General features: G+C 40.2%; 2 protein-coding genes across 2 annotated transcripts; one reads left to right on the top strand and one right to left on the bottom strand.

Annotated features, from left to right (window-relative positions):
• Positions 1–259: 259 nt before the first annotated feature.
• Positions 260–4738, bottom strand: spring1 (SREBF pathway regulator in golgi 1). The gene is made up of 5 exons (XM_087849343.1): positions 4113–4738; positions 1919–2075; positions 1670–1821; positions 1297–1410; positions 260–792 (listed from the first exon to the last, which is right to left on the bottom strand). The coding sequence occupies exons 1-5, from the start codon at positions 4206–4208 to the stop codon at positions 709–711; spliced, it is 603 nt and encodes a 200-aa protein (XP_087705469.1). The 5' UTR covers positions 4209–4738; the 3' UTR covers positions 260–708.
• Positions 4739–4794: 56 nt separating this feature from the next.
• Positions 4795–16511, top strand: rnft2 (ring finger protein, transmembrane 2). Its single transcript, XM_035913432.2, has 10 exons — positions 4795–4899; positions 5007–5084; positions 6030–6541; positions 6627–6703; positions 7366–7466; positions 7791–7944; positions 12808–12957; positions 14579–14644; positions 14751–14852; positions 15576–16511. Exons 2-10 carry the CDS (start codon positions 5038–5040, stop codon positions 15708–15710), a joined length of 1344 nt encoding a protein of 447 aa, XP_035769325.2. The 5' UTR covers positions 4795–4899; positions 5007–5037; the 3' UTR covers positions 15711–16511.
• The last annotated feature ends 1881 nt before the right edge of the window (positions 16512–18392 follow it).

Here is an 18392-nt window from a genome sequence, read left to right as displayed (position 1 = left end):
ATCTTTCTTTTCTGTGGACCTTATATTTATTCACCATAACTTAATTTTTAAAAAAATAAATAAAAACAAATTGATGTCTTGTTTGATTTCCTTCCTGGTGCTTTAGACCCACAAGCTTAATAAAATTTGAATGCATGACATTGCTATCTACCACTGTTATTTCAGTTAAAACCTGCTAGAGAGTAAAACTGCCATTTAAACCACACTACTACAAAATCTACGTCACCATTCAGAGAGAAAAAAAGCAGAAACTAACTCATTCAGTTTCACAGTCCCTTTTATTAAATAAGCATTTCATCTGCATGCATTATACACAGAGGTTAGGACACATTCTTTGCCATTTTAAAATGTTCAGAACAAAACAGAAAGGTTCATTTGATTTTATGACATGACTTTATGACTTGTTTGAAGCAAATGTTGATGGATGAGCTGCCTGCTAAGTAGACCTGATGATCATCACGGATGAACGGATAAAGCGTATTATGCACTTATGAAGTGTAAATAATTTTTTAAAAAAAAGGAAAAAAGAAAGCATACAGCGTTTTGTCCTTTTTGAGGTTGGTCTTGGATTCCTTCATCTCTTTGCCACAATATTGCAAAATTGTCCAAGCATTTCATATGCACCATCTCTTCAACAAACACCCTTATTTGTCAATTGCTATCCCATTGCTCTTCGATTACTAAACACCAGAAGAAAGTCAAATAGGCTCATACAGGCAGAAGTTCTGGAGGACTCTCACCATAGCAGTACTTTGCTTGAGGGTTTCGGTACGTGTTTTCATGTTGAACGCTCTGGAGAAGGGGAAAAATAGAAATGAGAAAAGAAACGAAAAAGTTTTTTCACAAAGCACTTATATTGCTCTTCTCAATACTTTCACAGTATTGAAAATATTCAAAGCTTGTGCAGATTCAGTGATTTACAATGAGATTAGCCAAGAATCAGTTTTGTTTCTGTTTTTTTTGGAGTTTTTAAAATTTCTAAATGAACCAACTGTCTCAGGAAATTCGTGAGAAAATCAGTATGTGTCATAGTGATGCATCAAGTTCGAATAAAAGCGTATCTTTTGTCAACTGTCTGAAAAATATACAGATAAATGTATGAGCAAAATATCGACTTTGAATGTCAAGAGATAAGGGTAAGTGTTGCTGCATATCCGCCAGACTACTAATTTCACTATTCCTTTGTTTCCAAATGATTACAGTTATTGTTATTATGATCTGTATGGGTCAACACTTTAAAACTGGTTTGGAAAATCTAACAATTCATGTTTGTTTCTTCTGTTTAACTTAACATACTTGTGAAGATGTCCTACACTTGGCCAGACACAACTCAAAATGATCCTCGACAGCAGTGAACAGATTCTGGAAACCTTCAGCTGCACGATTCAGGAAGCGCTCAAGAAGAAGTTGCTAAACAAAAATAGAAAGATAAGAAATTGAACATGTACAAAAACATGTATAGATTTATAATCACTTAGATTTATTATCTCTTCCCATTGCATGCACTGCTTTGCTTAAAATGCAAACGCAATATGCAATTTTAAATGATATCTTTGGTTTCAAATGTGTGCATGCAAAAGGTTTGTGAAATGCAGCATGTGGGCAGATATGCCTTTTCCGATGAAAGTTAAACGCGATGATCCTGAAGGCCCTTGATGTGACAGATTACCTTATCGGGCTGGAGACAGCATGACACGCAATACTCATAGATGCTACAGCATCCATTGGCCAGGCAACTTTTACAAATGTACTGTCTGGTGCTGGGAGCATTGACGTTACAGCAGCCATTAACGAGCAAGTCTTTTCTCTCACAGACATATCCTGTAAAACATTAATGCAGATTATGATAAGCACTGGTTACAGGCTACATCCGATGTGGTATCACTGTATGGTGGTGAGTAATAGATTTATTACTCACCAAGTTCGTCTGTAAGCAGTGTCTTGCCCTGGATGGAATTTCTACACTGAGTGATCTGTCGGCTGCTGTTCCCCAGGTTAAAGCGGACTTTCCAGGGGATGCGATGATCTGAATCTCTAACTTCTAAGAGTGTGCGGTCTCGTATGGTCCGCTCCTCCTGAAAAATGCACACATACAAGAAACAGGTCACGGAAAGCTAATGAAGAGCAACATAAATTTCAGAATATGGTTGAGCATATAACCCTATTCTAAATTCGCTATAGTATTATTCTGACAGATAATATCTGTCAATAACAGTAATGTTTCGAGAAACTACAGCCACTGTTTCAACAATGAAGAAGACAAGTAGAGTAAGAAGGCCATAGTGATCGATGTAGCAACACCCAGCAGTAGCAACATCAGGATGAAGAAACACGAGAAGCTTGAGAAATACCAAGGGCTGAGAGAAGAATGTGCAAGGAGAGGGGAACAGTGGTCACTTTGATGATCGGAACACTCTGGGCAGTGAAAAAGCAGATTCCAGGAATGAAAACCGACATCTTTGTCCAGAAAAGTACAGTTCAAGGAAAAGCAAAGATCCTGCGCAGCATCACCGTAACCAAACTGAATAGGCACATGAGTCCGCACATGAGCACAGTATTGGAAATAACGGGTACGTTGACCAGTAGCTGGGTCAAAGCACCAGCTACTGGTGCACCAGTAATCCGAGACTCTAGACATTAAGGTGTCATTCAGACTGAGTGAGTGTGTGGCTGAATGGTTAGAAAGAGAGCAAAGGTGATCTGGACTGAAGAGGTGGAGCTGCTAGGAGGCAGAACGGTCAGCTCAATGGTAGTCATCAGATAATAATAATAATAATAATAATAATAATAATAATAATAATAATGATAATGAGAGGGCCACAGGTGCCACTGATGAGTTCTCCACCCAAAGGCCATCACCCTGAGGCTCTATGAACAACAGAGAGAGAAATAAAGAGGATTAATGAGTGTCAGAGCCACAATCCAGGAAGAAACATAAGAAACATGGAGCCTCCGTTAATGCATCAGACAGAGAGCCCCCAAGTTAAGCTGCTCTATGAGGTCTTCAGCTGGCTGAAGGCAGCTGGTGATGAGGAACAAGAGGAGCTATCATACAAGACCAAGCCCCTACATGGGGTGTACCATCAACAGATGGAGGAAGTGGCTGGCATCAAGAAATCCTACCAGTGGCTAGAGACTCAGGAGGCGGCTCATGGCATCACAAGAATAGGCCCTAAGCACCAGATCCATAGAGGCAGGGGTCTACCACAGCTGACAGAAGCCAAGCTGCAGACTGTGCAAAGGCTTCCTAGAACTATCCAGCACACCGTAGCAGAATCTAAGATGCAAGAAGGGACAACATACATTGAGAGGACCAATCAAGTGGCTGGGATAGTGTACGGGATTATCTATGCGCATGTGTTTTAGAAGTCTACTAATACCTGCTGGCTGAAAACTGCAGGGCTAAGACCCTGTGGGACTTTCAGGACAGAGAAGAAGCTGATGGCCAGCCACACAGACAAAGTGGTGGCTGACAAAAAGCAGGAGACTGCAAATGTCTCTATCCCATAGGACAACAACTTCAAAAAGAAAGCATGAGAAAACTGAGAAGCTGAAGGAACAACTGAAGCAGACGTGGAAGGAAAAGTCAAGTGGCCCCAGTGATACGAGCTGTAAACCCCAAAATTGAATAGTGGCTCCAGCAGACTGCAGGCTGACCATCAGAGGCCTGTCCAGAAGAGTGCAGTCATAGGAACAGCTAAGATCAGAGCCCTCATATTCTCAGGCTGCTGGTAGAGGACCCAAGCTTGAGGAACACATACACACACAAAACAGAAAGCACAAACATTTTAATTTAGAAATCTGTGGGCAGAAATTATTGTTTAGATGCCGGTAAAAGTCTGTAATATTAGACCCAGCTACACTTTCAAAAAATAATACCACAAATTGTGATTATTCAGAAGAATAGTTATTTGGACAAGGTAGTAGCTTGGATATAAGTTATTGATACAACTCCCTACTAATGCGTGTATGTTTAGTTTCCTACTTAGAATTGGCATGCAGTGTGTTTTTTTGTTTTTACAAAGAAAAGAAAAAAAGAAAGTGACTAGATCTTTTTTTTCCTCTTGCATGTTTTTTCTGTAATCGACTTATCGCAGTGTGAGTTTCTGTACCTGTTTGAGTGTGCTGGTCAGAAAGTAGATGAGGGAGAGTCCAAAGACGACTCCCAGCACCCAGCGCTTTCTCAGTAGCCGCCGTAGCACCATCATAGCATGGCTTGCTTTGGGGAAGTGCAAGTGACAGCCCAACACATCAAACCTCCACGGATAGCAGTTCTCTGGCTGTCTTCAATTTTCAGGAATATGAAAAGGCTAACTGCAAATAATGTAAAGCTAGCTCAGCTAGTGGTAAAAATGCAAATATAGGACATAGACGGAAAATAGCTAACTCTAGCTAACCCATGTTTTAACTCTTAAACTCACAATAGCAACCTTTAAATATAATGTCTGCTTTAAAACTACCGAATTACGCGCTGGACATGCAAGCTAAGTGTTTCACTGTAAATGCCAGCTTTGTTAGCCTGCTAGCTAGCGCCGTCTGCTCTCGGTGTTGCTAGATAAATAATGAGGAGCGATAACCAATAAGCTATGACGCTGTTTAATAACGCTTCTTCGTCTCCTCCGTAGATAATAATTCGATAATGTCCAAAATTATGTCTAGTAAGAAGAAACGGTGGGATTTTTTTTTCAGCAAAATCTGACATCCAGCATCAGCAAAACAAATCCCCAGCACGGATGTAGTGCGGTCGAAAAGAAGATGCTGATTGGTAGATGGCGGTCTTAGTGACGCCACACCGGAAGTTTCCCGAGCGGATCGTCTGGGCAGCAGCAGCAGCTGTCTAGCTAACCATTTACAAGAACCATGACAAGAGCTGTAGTCCAGTACACCGCATTAATTCAGGTAAAGTGGTTTATATTTGTGGTCACTTTATTGTCAGATGCATGCAAAAAGAGCAGCTTCTGTGAATCACATACTGGTGATGATACTGTGGATTTGTGCGTTTACAGGACTGGACCATGTGGTGATGATCGGTATGCCATGCAGAGGAGACACAGCAGCAACACGGATGGCATGCCCTCTGAAAGGTGGGGAAAGGAGCTCCTGCACAAATGCACAGATGCTTTTGTCACCCCTTCTGCCTGCACCGCCTGTATGCTTTCTTGGTAGTTTTGGAAAGGCCACATATTTGCAATTGTAGGTTATATGTGCTTTCCAACATTGTTGCAACACTTTGAGCTTGGCCTTGCTCCATTTGTTGCCTTATCCCTCTTAAATACGCTCAACACAAAACAAAAAGAGTTAAAGCCTTTTTGACGGTAACTTACTATTGCAAGGTGTTATAGACCAGCATCAGTTCATTTTGCCAGAGTAAAAAAATTGGAGCTACAAATGCATTTAGTTAAATAAATTCAGTGAACAACATCATATATACTGGCAGTGGAAATGAATAGCGCTCAGGCTGGCCCTTAGAGACATGCTGAGGACCTCGGTCATACAGGAGGTACTCAGAATAAAGCTTTTACTCCTCTGCAATGAATGAACCAGTTGAAGTTGTTTGGGCATCTGACATCTGGACCACCTGAATGCCTGCTGGGTGAGGTGTTTGGGGCATGGCCTACCGTGAGGAGGGCTCAGAGAAGACCCAAAGTACACTCAAGAGATTATGTCTCTGAGCTGGCTTGGGAATGTCTCAGTGTCCCCAGCAGAAGAGCTAGAGGACGTGGCTCTGAAGAGGGAGCTTTAGGCTTCTCTGCAACCCAAACTGGCCCAAGTGACAGAAAATGAATGTATGGAGGAAAAAAACAAACAAACCCAAAACACATTTAACCCCTGTTTAAGAAAAACTGGAACCTAAAGCCAAACTCGTCAAGTTTTATCATCAGTCTCAATTTAATATCTGTGACTTGGAGTAAAAGAAAAATGCATTTTTGTCCCCAGAGGTTCTCTGATAATTGGAGAACACACTACACAGACTAAGATGATTATTCAAAGACTGCATACTATACTACGTGCAATTTTTCTCCATATAGGAGCCGAAGCCAAACTCTGGGATCGGAAAGCAGCCTGGATGAGGGTGGTGTGTTTGACTGCCTGAAGCCTGAATCACCCGCTTCTCCCCAGCAGATCTTCTCCGGCCTTGTTGGTGTCCCCTCCAGCTCTGTCTCCTCTGCCCAATTCCAGGCAGCCGGCTTAGTCTTGGGCTCTCCCCCTGAAGTTTTTATCCAGATGACAGCATCATCCAGAGAGGAAGGGGGGCCCCATCGCACAGAGGGTGGACCTTTTCTCCCTCGGCCACCTCAGCACCATCATCACCATCACCACTTCCACCATCAGCCCCTTCAGCATAGGACCTCGTCCCTGCTCCAGCAGGCTACCACAGCAGCTGGCTCAGAAAGGCACAGCTCCAGGGAGGAAGCCCAGGAAGACCAGTCCACCCCAGCCCCAGCTTTGTCTGAGTTGAAAGCAGTGGTCACCTGGCTACAGAGAGGCTTCCCCTTCATCCTTATTTTGTTGGCTAAAGTCTGCTTTCAGCATAAACTAGGTATTCTAGCTTGTGGAGGACTAATGTGGCTAAGATTGTTTAACGGTACCTCTCATGCACTGATGATGTTGCACCTCTCTTGCAGGAATTGCTGTCTGCGTGGGGATGGCCAGCACGTTTGCCTATGCCAATTCCACTTTAAGGCACCAAGTATCATTACGGGTAAAGGGGGGAACAAAATCCAAGAAGTATAGCTATTTTATTCTTAGATCAGATTCACGCTAACGTTTTCCAAGCACGTTTTAACACAGCAATTATTACTGAAAGATGTAATAATGTTCCTTATTTCTTTTTATTATACTTAATAAAAATGTTAAATGATATTAAATTAGTAATTATTATTATTATTATTATTAAAAAATATTTTTAGTGATGTTAAAACAGAATGCACTGATTCATTTTTTTATGATATTGTGTGTTAATAACCAATAACAATTGGACTACAAGAGAGCGGTATTGTAAAATTAAATAAATAAATAAATAAGTGTAATCATTTTTTGGTAGACAGAAGATTTTGTAGGTGGATTAATTCATCATCATCGTTGGTCTTGTTGAGCATAAGAAAAATATACGCGCTGAATAAGTCTTATTCTAAACATCATAAATCAATTTGGTGTATAATCGCTGAAATACCTTTTAAAATGGACTTTTTATGTGAGAGATGTCTATGTATACATGCTCTTTCACATTCAAAACAAACTCATAACACACCAAGCATTCTGTTAGTTTGCAGCATTATTTGAAATACTAGCACCTTACAGCACATTTAGAAGAAATGTATGGTGCATGTTGCTTGAAATCCCTCTATGTGTCTCTGTTACCAGGAGGAACGTTCTGTATTTGTTGCTCTATGGATCATCATGTTCCTTGTAGGGAACATCGTGTATATCTACTACACATTTAGTCATGAAGAGCTGCACAACAGGTAGTGTACGAGCAACGATTTTTCTAGTAGTTCTGTGTTTCTTTGCCTGCCATTTTATTTTATTTTTTCTACATATACATTTAGGTTTTTCCCCATTCATTTTTATGTTGTGCGTTTTATTTTTACTTCCATTTCCTTCAGGCAGTGTTCCCGTTCTTGTCTGATCTTGTCCTGTGAGTATTTTTGTTTGTTTTGTTGTTTTGTTTCCACAGAGTTTCTGACATGTTCTGACATCTTTTCTTGCTGTTGTTTGTCATTAGACGAAGTGTAAGCAACACCATCCTTGACAATAAGTCGCTGATTCATTTTGTTTTCCTCTTCTAGCCTCATATTTGCCAAGCCCATCCTCAACAGCTTTGATTTCTTTGATCTGATCTGGGCAGTGGGCATCACAGATTTTGTACTCAAGTACGTCACCATCATCCTGAAATGCTTTGTCCTCTTTCTGCCTAAGATTCTCCTGGCATTCAAATCCAGGGTAAGAAATCCAGATTCCTTCATTTTCTAGAGCTTTTTACAGAAAATGCAGGTTTTTCATGTTAAAAAAGATCCAGAGACCAAGACAACATTTTGATTTCAGTGAAAGTGTAAATTAAGAAATAAGTATCCATTAATTCAGCGGTCCCCAACCTTTTTTTGCGCCACAGACTTAATGTCAGACAATGTTTTCACGTACCGGCCTCTAAGGTGTTGAGGATGATACGACCAAGACAAAAACTGTGGTATTTTGTAAAAAAAATAATAAATGCAAATTCACTGTGTAATTGTGTAACTTTATTAGCAGCGTCCTCCTGAAATGCGCCAACGACATTGAGAGTAACATCCTTCTCTCTGCCATTCTTTGGTCGCTATGGTAACGTGTAAAAATTTATTTCAAAATAAGACACATAACTACAACACGGGGAAAGACACAAGGAAACCAAGTTAACGATTAAAGCCCTGAAAACCATACATTTCACACCCGAGCCTCAACTCTCGCGGCCCGGTACCAAACGACACACGGACCGGTACCGGTCTGTGGCCCGGGGGTTGGGGACCACTGCATTAATTTTCTTCCACTTAGACCGATGTCCAGTAGAAAGGTCCAGATTTTGCACATGTTTGAAAAACCTCATTTAGAATGTGGCCAGAAGGTAAAGTCAGGTAGCTGAATCATCTCAACCAGGTCCTTCCACTGTGACTGGGCAGCGGCTTTAATCTGAAACTCTGTGCTCATTACTCTGTCATCAGGTCTGGTCAGAGTGATGTAAGAGTGTTGTAGATCAGCGGTCCCCAACCTTTTTTGCGCCACGGACCGGTTTATGCCCGACAATATTTTCATATACCGGCCTTTAAGGTGTCGCGGATAAATACAACAAAATAAAACTGGTACCGGTACCGAAAAAAAGAAAATTTATTCATAACACACGTGAAAAGACCAAGGAAAACCGAGTAAACGATAAAAACGATAACAAAATAACGCTGAAAACCAATAAAAACCCTGAAAACCATACATTTCACACCTGAGCCTCAACTCTTGCGGCCCGGTACCAAACGACTCACGGACCGGTCCGAGGCCCGGGGGTTGGGGACCGCTGTTGTAGATTTCTTCATCAGATAGTGATGCAGTGAACAGATATAACAGATAAAAAGGAATTCTTCTTTGCCTTGATTTTCACTGTAAAGCAATCATTTTGTCTGTGTTAAAATCAAGCGCACTCCTTTCCTTGACTGCAGTCCTCTTTTGCTCCTCCCTAAAAGTTCAATTTTACTCATTATTTAGCTCATTTAAGACCAAGATGATGGAAAAAGAGTCTTTCGTTAACAAGCAGTAATAGACATAAAAGATTTCGGTAGGTCAACTTGTGGAAGGCAATTTAATGGTTGCAAGGTCTCAGGGGATTTCTCACAGTGTCCCCTTTTGGCGGTCAGTTGTTTGTTGGCTTTATGTTCTCAGTCTCTCTCCCCATGGCTACCACGCTGGCTTTGCAAGCACATTCAGCCCGGTCGTCTTGTTGCCTTCATCTGCAGGCCTCCTGCAGTGGAGGCTGCAGGCAGGGAGCGACTGCCAGGTGACTTTGCAGGAACGGTCATAAACTCACAACCAGATGACCAATGTCTTTGATCACGTTCACGTTTGCTTTTCAATTAAAACCCAAGCAAATCCTGTATTTGGAAAAAATAGGGAATCAAATGCAAATGTTAAAGTTCATGAAAAATCATAAAATATCAAATAATTGAGATTATAATTATTGGCCATACAACTGATTAATTTTGATTAGGCTTACCAAAACTGAGCATCTTTACTTTCCAGATCATGTCATTCTTTTCTTCTTCGATTATCACACTGCGAATTATAAGATTTAGAACAACTTGATCAAAAACTTTCTTTCTCTTTAACTCATTAATGAAATACCAGGTTGTATATGTTGTAAGATTGTATAGCAAACTTGAAAGACATCTAAGCCAAGTTTCTGTCAAAAGGCAGTATTCATGCTTGTTCACAACAAGTTACAGAGTGCTCACTCTTAAAGTTGTTAAGCTTGGTTCATGAGGTGAAAAAAGAAAATTTGCTAAACTATGATGAAATACTCCACTGAGTGAACAAAGTGCTAAAGGGTCACAGTGTGAAGCTGTTTTGTATTCATTAGGTTTTAAACGGTACTCCTTAGGTGAGCCTTGTGAGTGCGGGTGTCTGCTTGTGTGGTTTTTTTTCTGGCCTGAGGCGACAAAGTATGACTGCAAATGCGCACGCACACACACACACACTTTGATTTCCATACAGGTGCAGCTTGTATTCCCGTTGTGTGCTTGTGCGTTAAATGGGAGGTAGAGGAGGGGGGGAGTTACAAAGTATTAGGATTAAATTTTCCACTGATAAACAAACCTAGAGGCCTATCAGAACCACACCAGCCAGCAACTGAGCTCATTTGCCCTCGAGGGGATTGCAGAGGTGAGGTCATCCCTCCCTGGAGCTGGACCATTACCTGTATCCTCCGCTCACAAACACACAAATATACACACACGGATTGAAGCTTCACAGTTGTGATGGGACACGTTAAATTTTTTGGTAATCCCCAATTATATCATCAATTCTTAGCTTTTTTCTCATTGAAGCCAGACAGTGCTGTCTGTTCTGAACCCCATGAAGTCATATAATCTGCCTTTTGGATTCATTACTGTGTCCAGCTGTGGATACACTAATGATTCCACATAATCACTGCAGTCAGCACGAGTTTGCACAAGCAATAGTGAGCGATCAGAAGTTCCATGACGGTTATGTTTTAAAGGCATAGACTCATAAAACTGCTTTTGCTTGAATCTTATTTAATGGGTAATTACTAAACATGTATTTTCAGTGTTATCAAGTTGTCGCTAATTTCAGTCGTGCTAATATGGAGTTAAATATATTTTAAATACAGAAGATGTACCTAATATATCCCAAGAGTAGAGAAATTACTATAAAATAAATGCATATCGCAGGTATGCATATCAAAGAGCTGACACAGAGTCTTTGGATTTTTTTTTACTCTATTTCTTAAGAACATGACTTTCAGCTACTGTAATCTACTATAGATCATTTTTAGGGCATTTACTTCTTCTTTTGTCCTTCACTTTTCCTCATTTTTTTTTAAGGACACACACTTTTAAAAAAAAAAAACAAGAAAAGTGTTCACAACTGAAAATGGTCGAGTACAAAGACTGGACCGCACGACAAAGCTGCCAATGCCCAAAGAAAACCTTTAAAAGACCTTCAGATAACCTGGGAAACTTTTGCTGAAGACCACTTTAAAAAAAAAAAAAAGACAAGAAAGGCTGGTTCCTTGGAAAAACAATGTAAAGAAGTGAGCATTTGCGCAAGACCTTTGCACAGAAATGCAGCTCTGTTAAGATAAAATTAATAATAATAAAAATAAGATAAAAATAATAAACTAAAGAATGCACAAAAAATATTTTAAATGTTTGTTCTGCCTACGCCAGAAAGATTCCCTTTTTAGACTTTTGGTAGCTGTGGAAAAAATGACTCAAACAGGAGTGTCCAGTAAGTTCGATTAACTAAATCTTATTGTTAAAGTTCTTTAGTTTGAACAGTCATACAAAGTCAAATTGTATTACATGTAAGGCAGTTTAGAACAAAGTAAATTCATGTTTTGGGTGCATTGAATAACTGTGTGGCTAATTTTAGTGATAAGATTTGTCCAGCTTGCAGTTTCTGCGTAACTGTCACTGCAATTGTTCTTCTTGTGTAACTTTCTTACACTCGTATTTTATATATAGCTAAATTTGAGTGACGCTATTATTACTGTTATTCTATTCACATTGTGATAATATTAGTGCATCCTTTTTTGTTTTGAGGTCCAAAATAACATTGGATATTGCAACAGCCCTAAAAGAATGACCCACAGTGTGCCAGTGAACGGAAGTAAGAATAAACTATGACAGAACCGACTAGACGTTTTGTTTGTCAATCCTTTCTGAGTAATGTAAATTCCAGTCTTGTAGATAAAAATGTACAGTAATGGCTAAGCTAAGGACTACTCAAGCAGTGTCTGCTACTCACACTGGCTGGCTCATCTCCAAACTTTAAATTTGACAGTTTTTGCGTGGGCGTGATGGGCACTGTGGGATGCCAGACTGAGGGGACAATAAGGAAGATGAATTAGTAGCTAGTAGAGGTCTACTTTCCCTGCCTACCCAGCTGCTTGTGCCTCTTTACCCACAGTCATCAATCTTTGTCAGCTATCATCCAGGAAGTCATTATGCAAGCCGGGGCAATCGGGGAATCAAGTTTGCCTTCGTTTTGTTCGCCCCCGCTTTTAACCGTCCCCAATTCACTTAACACACTTTGTGGCAGTGGGGACAGAAGTACATTTCTACTCTGTGATTACGGAAGGGAGGCCCTTTAAAGATAGCTAGCGAGCCCCCATAGGGCTGAGCTTAATGTGGGCACTGGGTAGCAGGTGGAAAGATCCGCTGCCAGTTTCCCTTGCAGTGTGAGGAAATTGCTTGTACTGCTGTGAAACTGCTGAGATCTGGACAGCGGCCACATTTGGGCTGGAGGCATGCTGTTTTAAGCTTTTAATACCACACTGCTCTCGACTAGATAGAAGAGTGCCCTGAAGCTACTGAGTCCTGTTTGCTTTTTTGGACAGCTAGCGAGTGGATCAGACAAAGAATACATATTGTCTCCACTGGGTATATATATTTTTTCCTTATATTTGAAACTTGTGTTATGTGTCTTTTTTGTTTCTTTTTCAAAAGTGCTGCCATTCAGTTTACATGGCCACATATAGTCACTGACACTGAATAATTGAAGTCTCGGCTATTGATGTAGTTTTTAATATTGTGTGTGTTTGTGCAGGGTAAGTTCTACCTGCTGATCGAGGAGCTGAGCCAGCTGTTTCGAGCTCTCGTTCCCATCCAGTTGTGGTACAAGTACATCATGGGAGAAGACCCCTCAAACAGTTACTTCCTGGGAGCTACACTCATCATCATCTACAGCCTCTGCAAGGTTTCAGCACCTGAGGGCAAAATTGTTTTTGTCCTTTTTTTTAGGTTTTGCATGGAAGGTTTCCACTAAAGACTTACTTTTAGACTTCTGGTAGGATTTTAGTGGTGCTCCTATGCAAAAAAAAATCATCAAAATTCAGTCATTATTTTCAGTCATGTATTGGTATCATGGAAATTTTGGCATGAAGGGGAATCCAGATGAGGGGTCATTTAAAATTATCAGACTTTTCCTCAACCATTCTTTTCTCCCCAATAATTGTAAGTAGGGATGCAACGATACCAATTTTTTCAAACCGATACTTGGATCTGAGTACTTGCCGATACCGATACTTCTACCACACACACACTGCCCGTGGATTTTATCTTGACATTTTTCATCGCTTTTCCAAAACCTGAGTTAAAGTTGGCTGTTCCGGTCCACACTGCTGACATTTTGTTTAGCCTAGCTACAGCAGCCTCCAGTTTCTCTTTTTTATCTGGAGCCACCAGTCTCACTCGCCTAACCCTGTGCCTGTTTAGCGTGGGATGTCCCCCTAGTCACCAATCTAAAAAACTTCAACAGAAATGACCAGCCACCCTCTGACTAATGAAATAAGTTAGTATTGGTTCATGGTATCGGTTAACTTTTACGAGTATGATTACACACACATTTTACAGTATCGGCCCCGATACCCGATACCAGTATCGGTATCGGTGCATCCCTAATTGTAAATCATTAGTACCAGTAGTTGCCCATTTAGTCTGCTGTTCTCAGTATGGAAAGGTAATGCCTCTGCAAATTTCTGTAAAACTGGTGGAAAACAAAAAAAAAAGCCCAGCATTGTCACATTTGACGTGTTTTTAAGCAACATTAGTTTCATAGTAAGAATTCATTCATTCAGCTCATGGACCCGTGACAGAAAACTTAGTCAATGGTCACAGGAAGGTCAGCCTTTAAAAAGACTTCAAAACTCAGAAAATAGACTTTCTTGGGCAATGACTCACTGAAAGTTGGACACGACATTCTGTGGGAGAACAGAAATAGTGAAAATTAATGGAACATGAATGAGCAAGTCTATGGATGATGCAAAGATTATTTACACTCTGAGACCCTTACATTCTACAATGTGTGGTTACAATTGTTGACCTGCTTTCTTTAAATATAACAGTGATTCAGATGTTGTAGTTCTTAAATATGGGGGTGTTCGACTGAGTTACGTGGGTAATCTCCTGGATGTGCGTACTCCATGTACAAGTTGCAGCACACTGGTGTTTTCCAGAATCAGGCAAAGCAAGGCTTGCTTTAGTATAACGGCATGCTGATATGAATGCTTCTTTGAGTCATTGTCGTCATAACGGTGTTGAATGACTGGGCAACAGTTGAATGAACTTCAAAGAAACTAGCTTAAACCAGAAGGCTGTAGGTGGAGGAAGTTATCAAAGGTCTAGTTTGTGTAACTGAAACAATTTGCAGCATGGACTTTTGATCAATTTGTAATGGCTTTATTTTATATAAAGACAATGAGATAAGAAGTCCTTTCTAATTTTGGATGAAATGGGGAATCCTGTGGGATGCTGTAATTCCATATTTGTTTAATTTTTTTAAATAATTGTGCTTTGTCTTGATCTTGATTGATTTGCAGTCCTTTGACATCTGCGGACGTATATCTGCAATACGCAAGGCCTTGGTCATGCTCTGCAGCTCCCAGGTCAGTCGTTTTTGTTTTTGTTTTGTTTTTTTAAGAATTTATAAAAAATCTAAATGAGTATCCAGAAGATTTCACTCCTTTGTGTGTTTGTGCATATGTCATCCAGAGTTATGGAGTGAGAGCTGGCAGTCAGCAGTGCAGCGAGGCAGGTGATGTCTGTGCTATTTGTCAGGCTGATTTTAGAGACCCCATTGCACTTCTCTGTCAGGTAAGGGTTCATTAACTTGGTAACAAAATGGTAAAAAGAAATCGAAATTTTGCAAATTATTTGGCTCATTTAAAGTCAAAATTGTTGTCACTGAATGTCACTATATACTGACTGTTATTTGGGTGTGGTTAAAAGTTAATATGACCTACTTTTGTTGCTCTGTTATCATCTGTAAATAACAATTATGTTATAGACTTCTATAAAAGATGGACATAGTTTCTGGGTCTGAAACCAAACCTGCATTCTTTCTAATGGCCAGCAGAGGGTGACTCTGTGGTCACAAACAGCTTTTAGATTCCTTGATCCTCTAATAAATACTTAAGGGCTCAGTCACTAGGTTCAGTGACTGATGTTAATTTTTGAAATTACAGCCCCCTTTATCCAAAAGAGCAATAATGCAGGACAAGCCTAACATGGGATTATTGCTTTTGTTGTTTCCGTGGTGATGTCACATGGTTTCACAGTCAGATGTTCCCTGCAGTTGTGACATCTGGTTTCGGAAGCGCTTATATGGAGGGTCAAGTATGCTCAATGTTTCACAACAAGGCTTCATTAACCCGTGATGATTTCATGGTGACTATGTCCATTTTTTTAGATGCAGTTTTCACAAGAGTAGCTTGAGTGACAAATTTACTTATTTATTGGTATTTTTAGCAAGATATCCTAGCTATGTATGTGTCACACTTCTGCAATCAAATAAATGACAATTTTGTTATTCTGCAGCACGTGTTCTGCGAGGAATGCCTGTGTTTGTGGTTCGATCGTGAGAGAACGTGTCCACTGTGTCGGTCTACTGTCATTGAGACCCTGAGATGCTGGAAGGATGGCACCACCTCAGCTCACTTCCAAATTTACTAAGTTCTAACAATATATCATGAGCATCCAGAGATATGTGATTGTACTCTGAAGCCAGGTAAACAGTGATGTTTCTGTAAATGTCTTATATAAATCAGGCTAGGAATAATTGGGGTAATGCATGATATATTGGGGACATTAAATTTGAGAAGGCCATAATCAAATATATTTAAAAACAATCATTTCCTATAAAGCTGGTGATTGAGGCCACATGTTTAAAGAAATAAGGAACATAAACTTGAGCTCAATTTCAATGGTTCGCTACTGTTGTAATCTATGGGTAACTTTTTATTTGACTTTTTTTTAATATAAGAGTTTGTTTTAAGTGCGGTTATAATGTAAAACGTGACTGAATATACACTCCGAGTTGTCTTTACAATTTCATCACATGTATTGATTTAGTTCTACAAATGGACTTTATTTGAAAATGAAATGTCTCAGAATGTTCTTAATGGAAAATCAGTTTGTACTCTTTAGGTAGAAGATGTTGTGGTTGGTAAAACATAAGCATATTTAGATACTGAATAAGGAACAAGGTGGTGTGTGCCGTTTAAGTAGCCTGACCATAAATGATGCATTGTAAAAGTGTTGATATGTAGTACATACATTGTCACTGACATCAGAGGCACATATCTGATAATCGTCCACACTGTAAATTGTCTTCCATTGTTATTCCTCATTTATGTTGTTACTGTGTATTTTATTTAGAATAATTTTCCTCTGGCTGCTTAATAGACTCTAGGACTATATGGAAAATGCGCAGTGCAGCACTGAGATCATTGGTTTTGAAATAAAGCACTTAAGCTCAAATATCAGGTGTATTTCTTGTCTAAATGCAATGACACAAAGAATATATCTCAGCAAACGTTTTTTTATTATCAGGACTGCTAAAAATTCATATGAAATGTTTTAAAAGTATAAAGACCATACACTTTATAAAAGACCGTTTCAGGAATTTTACCCACATTACATTAAATATAGTAGGGGGAAAAAAGCTTTTTTTCTTTTTTGCAGAAATCACAGACAGCATAACAGCATAGCTTCCTAGGAGTTTTCTTTATAATAACAAGCCACATAACACTCCCCCCAACAGATTAAAAAAAAGCAGAGTAATGTGTAAACATCTCTAAACACTGTAGAAAACACCTGTAAAAACCACTCTCATTATTTACATGCTTACACTTATAGCTTATGTTAATAAAAAAAAAGAAAAGGTACAGTGCATTATGAAGCTTGGAAACATTTCAGTGCATTATTAAGGATTGCTGCACTAATTGTAGCCTAGATACAGAAGGTCTAATGAGTTTAACCCCAGTTTTCACTGATGCACTCGCATTGTGGGAGGTGAAAATTTTAAAGGCGTATTAGTAAGCTTTTCCCTCCACTCTACCAGGGGAAGATTACATCACCGGCTTGTAGATGGGATGACAGAATTGGAGAGTCACGTAGGGGTAGATATAGCCGCTGACTGACTGCAGGGCTGCTGGTGTCGTCTCAGCTCGGTATAGTGCATCCATATCCGACCTGAGTTAGTCTTCATGCCACATGCAGAATAGTCAGAAACGCAGTTCCGTTCCTGAAACACAAATTTAACCCGCTTCCTCGTTTGTCGCTTTTCCACCCGCTGTGCACACTTCTTCCTGCACCGCATCCTCCGACTCTCCTCCATCCTTTGCTTTAAGTGCAAATGGTGAGAGCCCGTTGCTTTCCCTCATGCATAATCTTAAAGGCACCGTCTATGATGAGATAGAGATACACGCACTTTATTGAGACGCATTATAAGAAACGTGAAACCTACAATAGAGCTATAATTTCTATTTAGCACTGTCTGAAAATAAAATGTAGAGAATGGCATCAGTCATATCCTAATATTTATTTCATCTCATTTTCTGTAGAAGTGCGACTCTTAATAATTACCTAATACTTAAAACATTTTTTATCGCCAAATTCATTTATCCAGTTTTTATGGTCCCTTGATGAAAGTTGTTGTGCAAATATTGAGAGGTTAAATGTATTTTTATATCTTAAAATTGATTATTTCATTTGGGAAAGGCCAAGAAAAGTTGATGGAAGTAGTAAAGAAAATGTTCTTCTGGCCTGCGTCAAAAAAAGCATTTTTATATTTATTTAGTGTGTGTGTGTGTGTGTTTCAATTTGACAAATATGTCTAAATTAATTTTCATCCAAATCTGAGATAGGCTTAGTGGTTTCGCGCTCGAACAGGTGACGTGACTCTGTTTACTCACCTGTTGCTGGTGAGGCAGCCTCGCGCCCTACAGGTGTCGCCTCGCGACGAACAGCACGAGCACGGTGAAGTGCAGCGCAACGCACAGGAAGCCCTCCTTCAGGTGACCCCGTCCGCTTACCACCACCGTCCCTCTGTCCCCGCAGCTGTAGCCGACGTCCGCCCGCTCGGTCGCCCAGCTTTTCTCCAGCTGATCCCCGATCCTCCGTAGGCGCGACGCGAGCAGTTGAGCCACGGAGCACGGCGAGGGTCGACGGGAGCTGCAGGTTGAGTCACCTGGAAGCAGCAGAGGATGATCTATCGGCAGCCAGCACATCTCGTCTTCGCGGCAAAACGCACGGTCTACTCAGTTTAAGTCTTGAGGATACAGGACCCTCCTTCTCTTTTTCTCAGCAAACCTTTACAGTGTTTGCGTCCCCCCTTTCTCCCCCACCTCTCTT

Source organism: Neolamprologus brichardi, chromosome 12 (assembly GCF_056152115.1).
Source record: "Neolamprologus brichardi isolate AB-2024 chromosome 12, ASM5615211v1, whole genome shotgun sequence".
NCBI lineage: Eukaryota > Metazoa > Chordata > Actinopteri > Cichliformes > Cichlidae > Neolamprologus > Neolamprologus brichardi.
The sequence above is the reverse complement of the archived record's forward strand: the minus strand, read 5'-3'. Positions and strand labels throughout refer to the sequence as shown.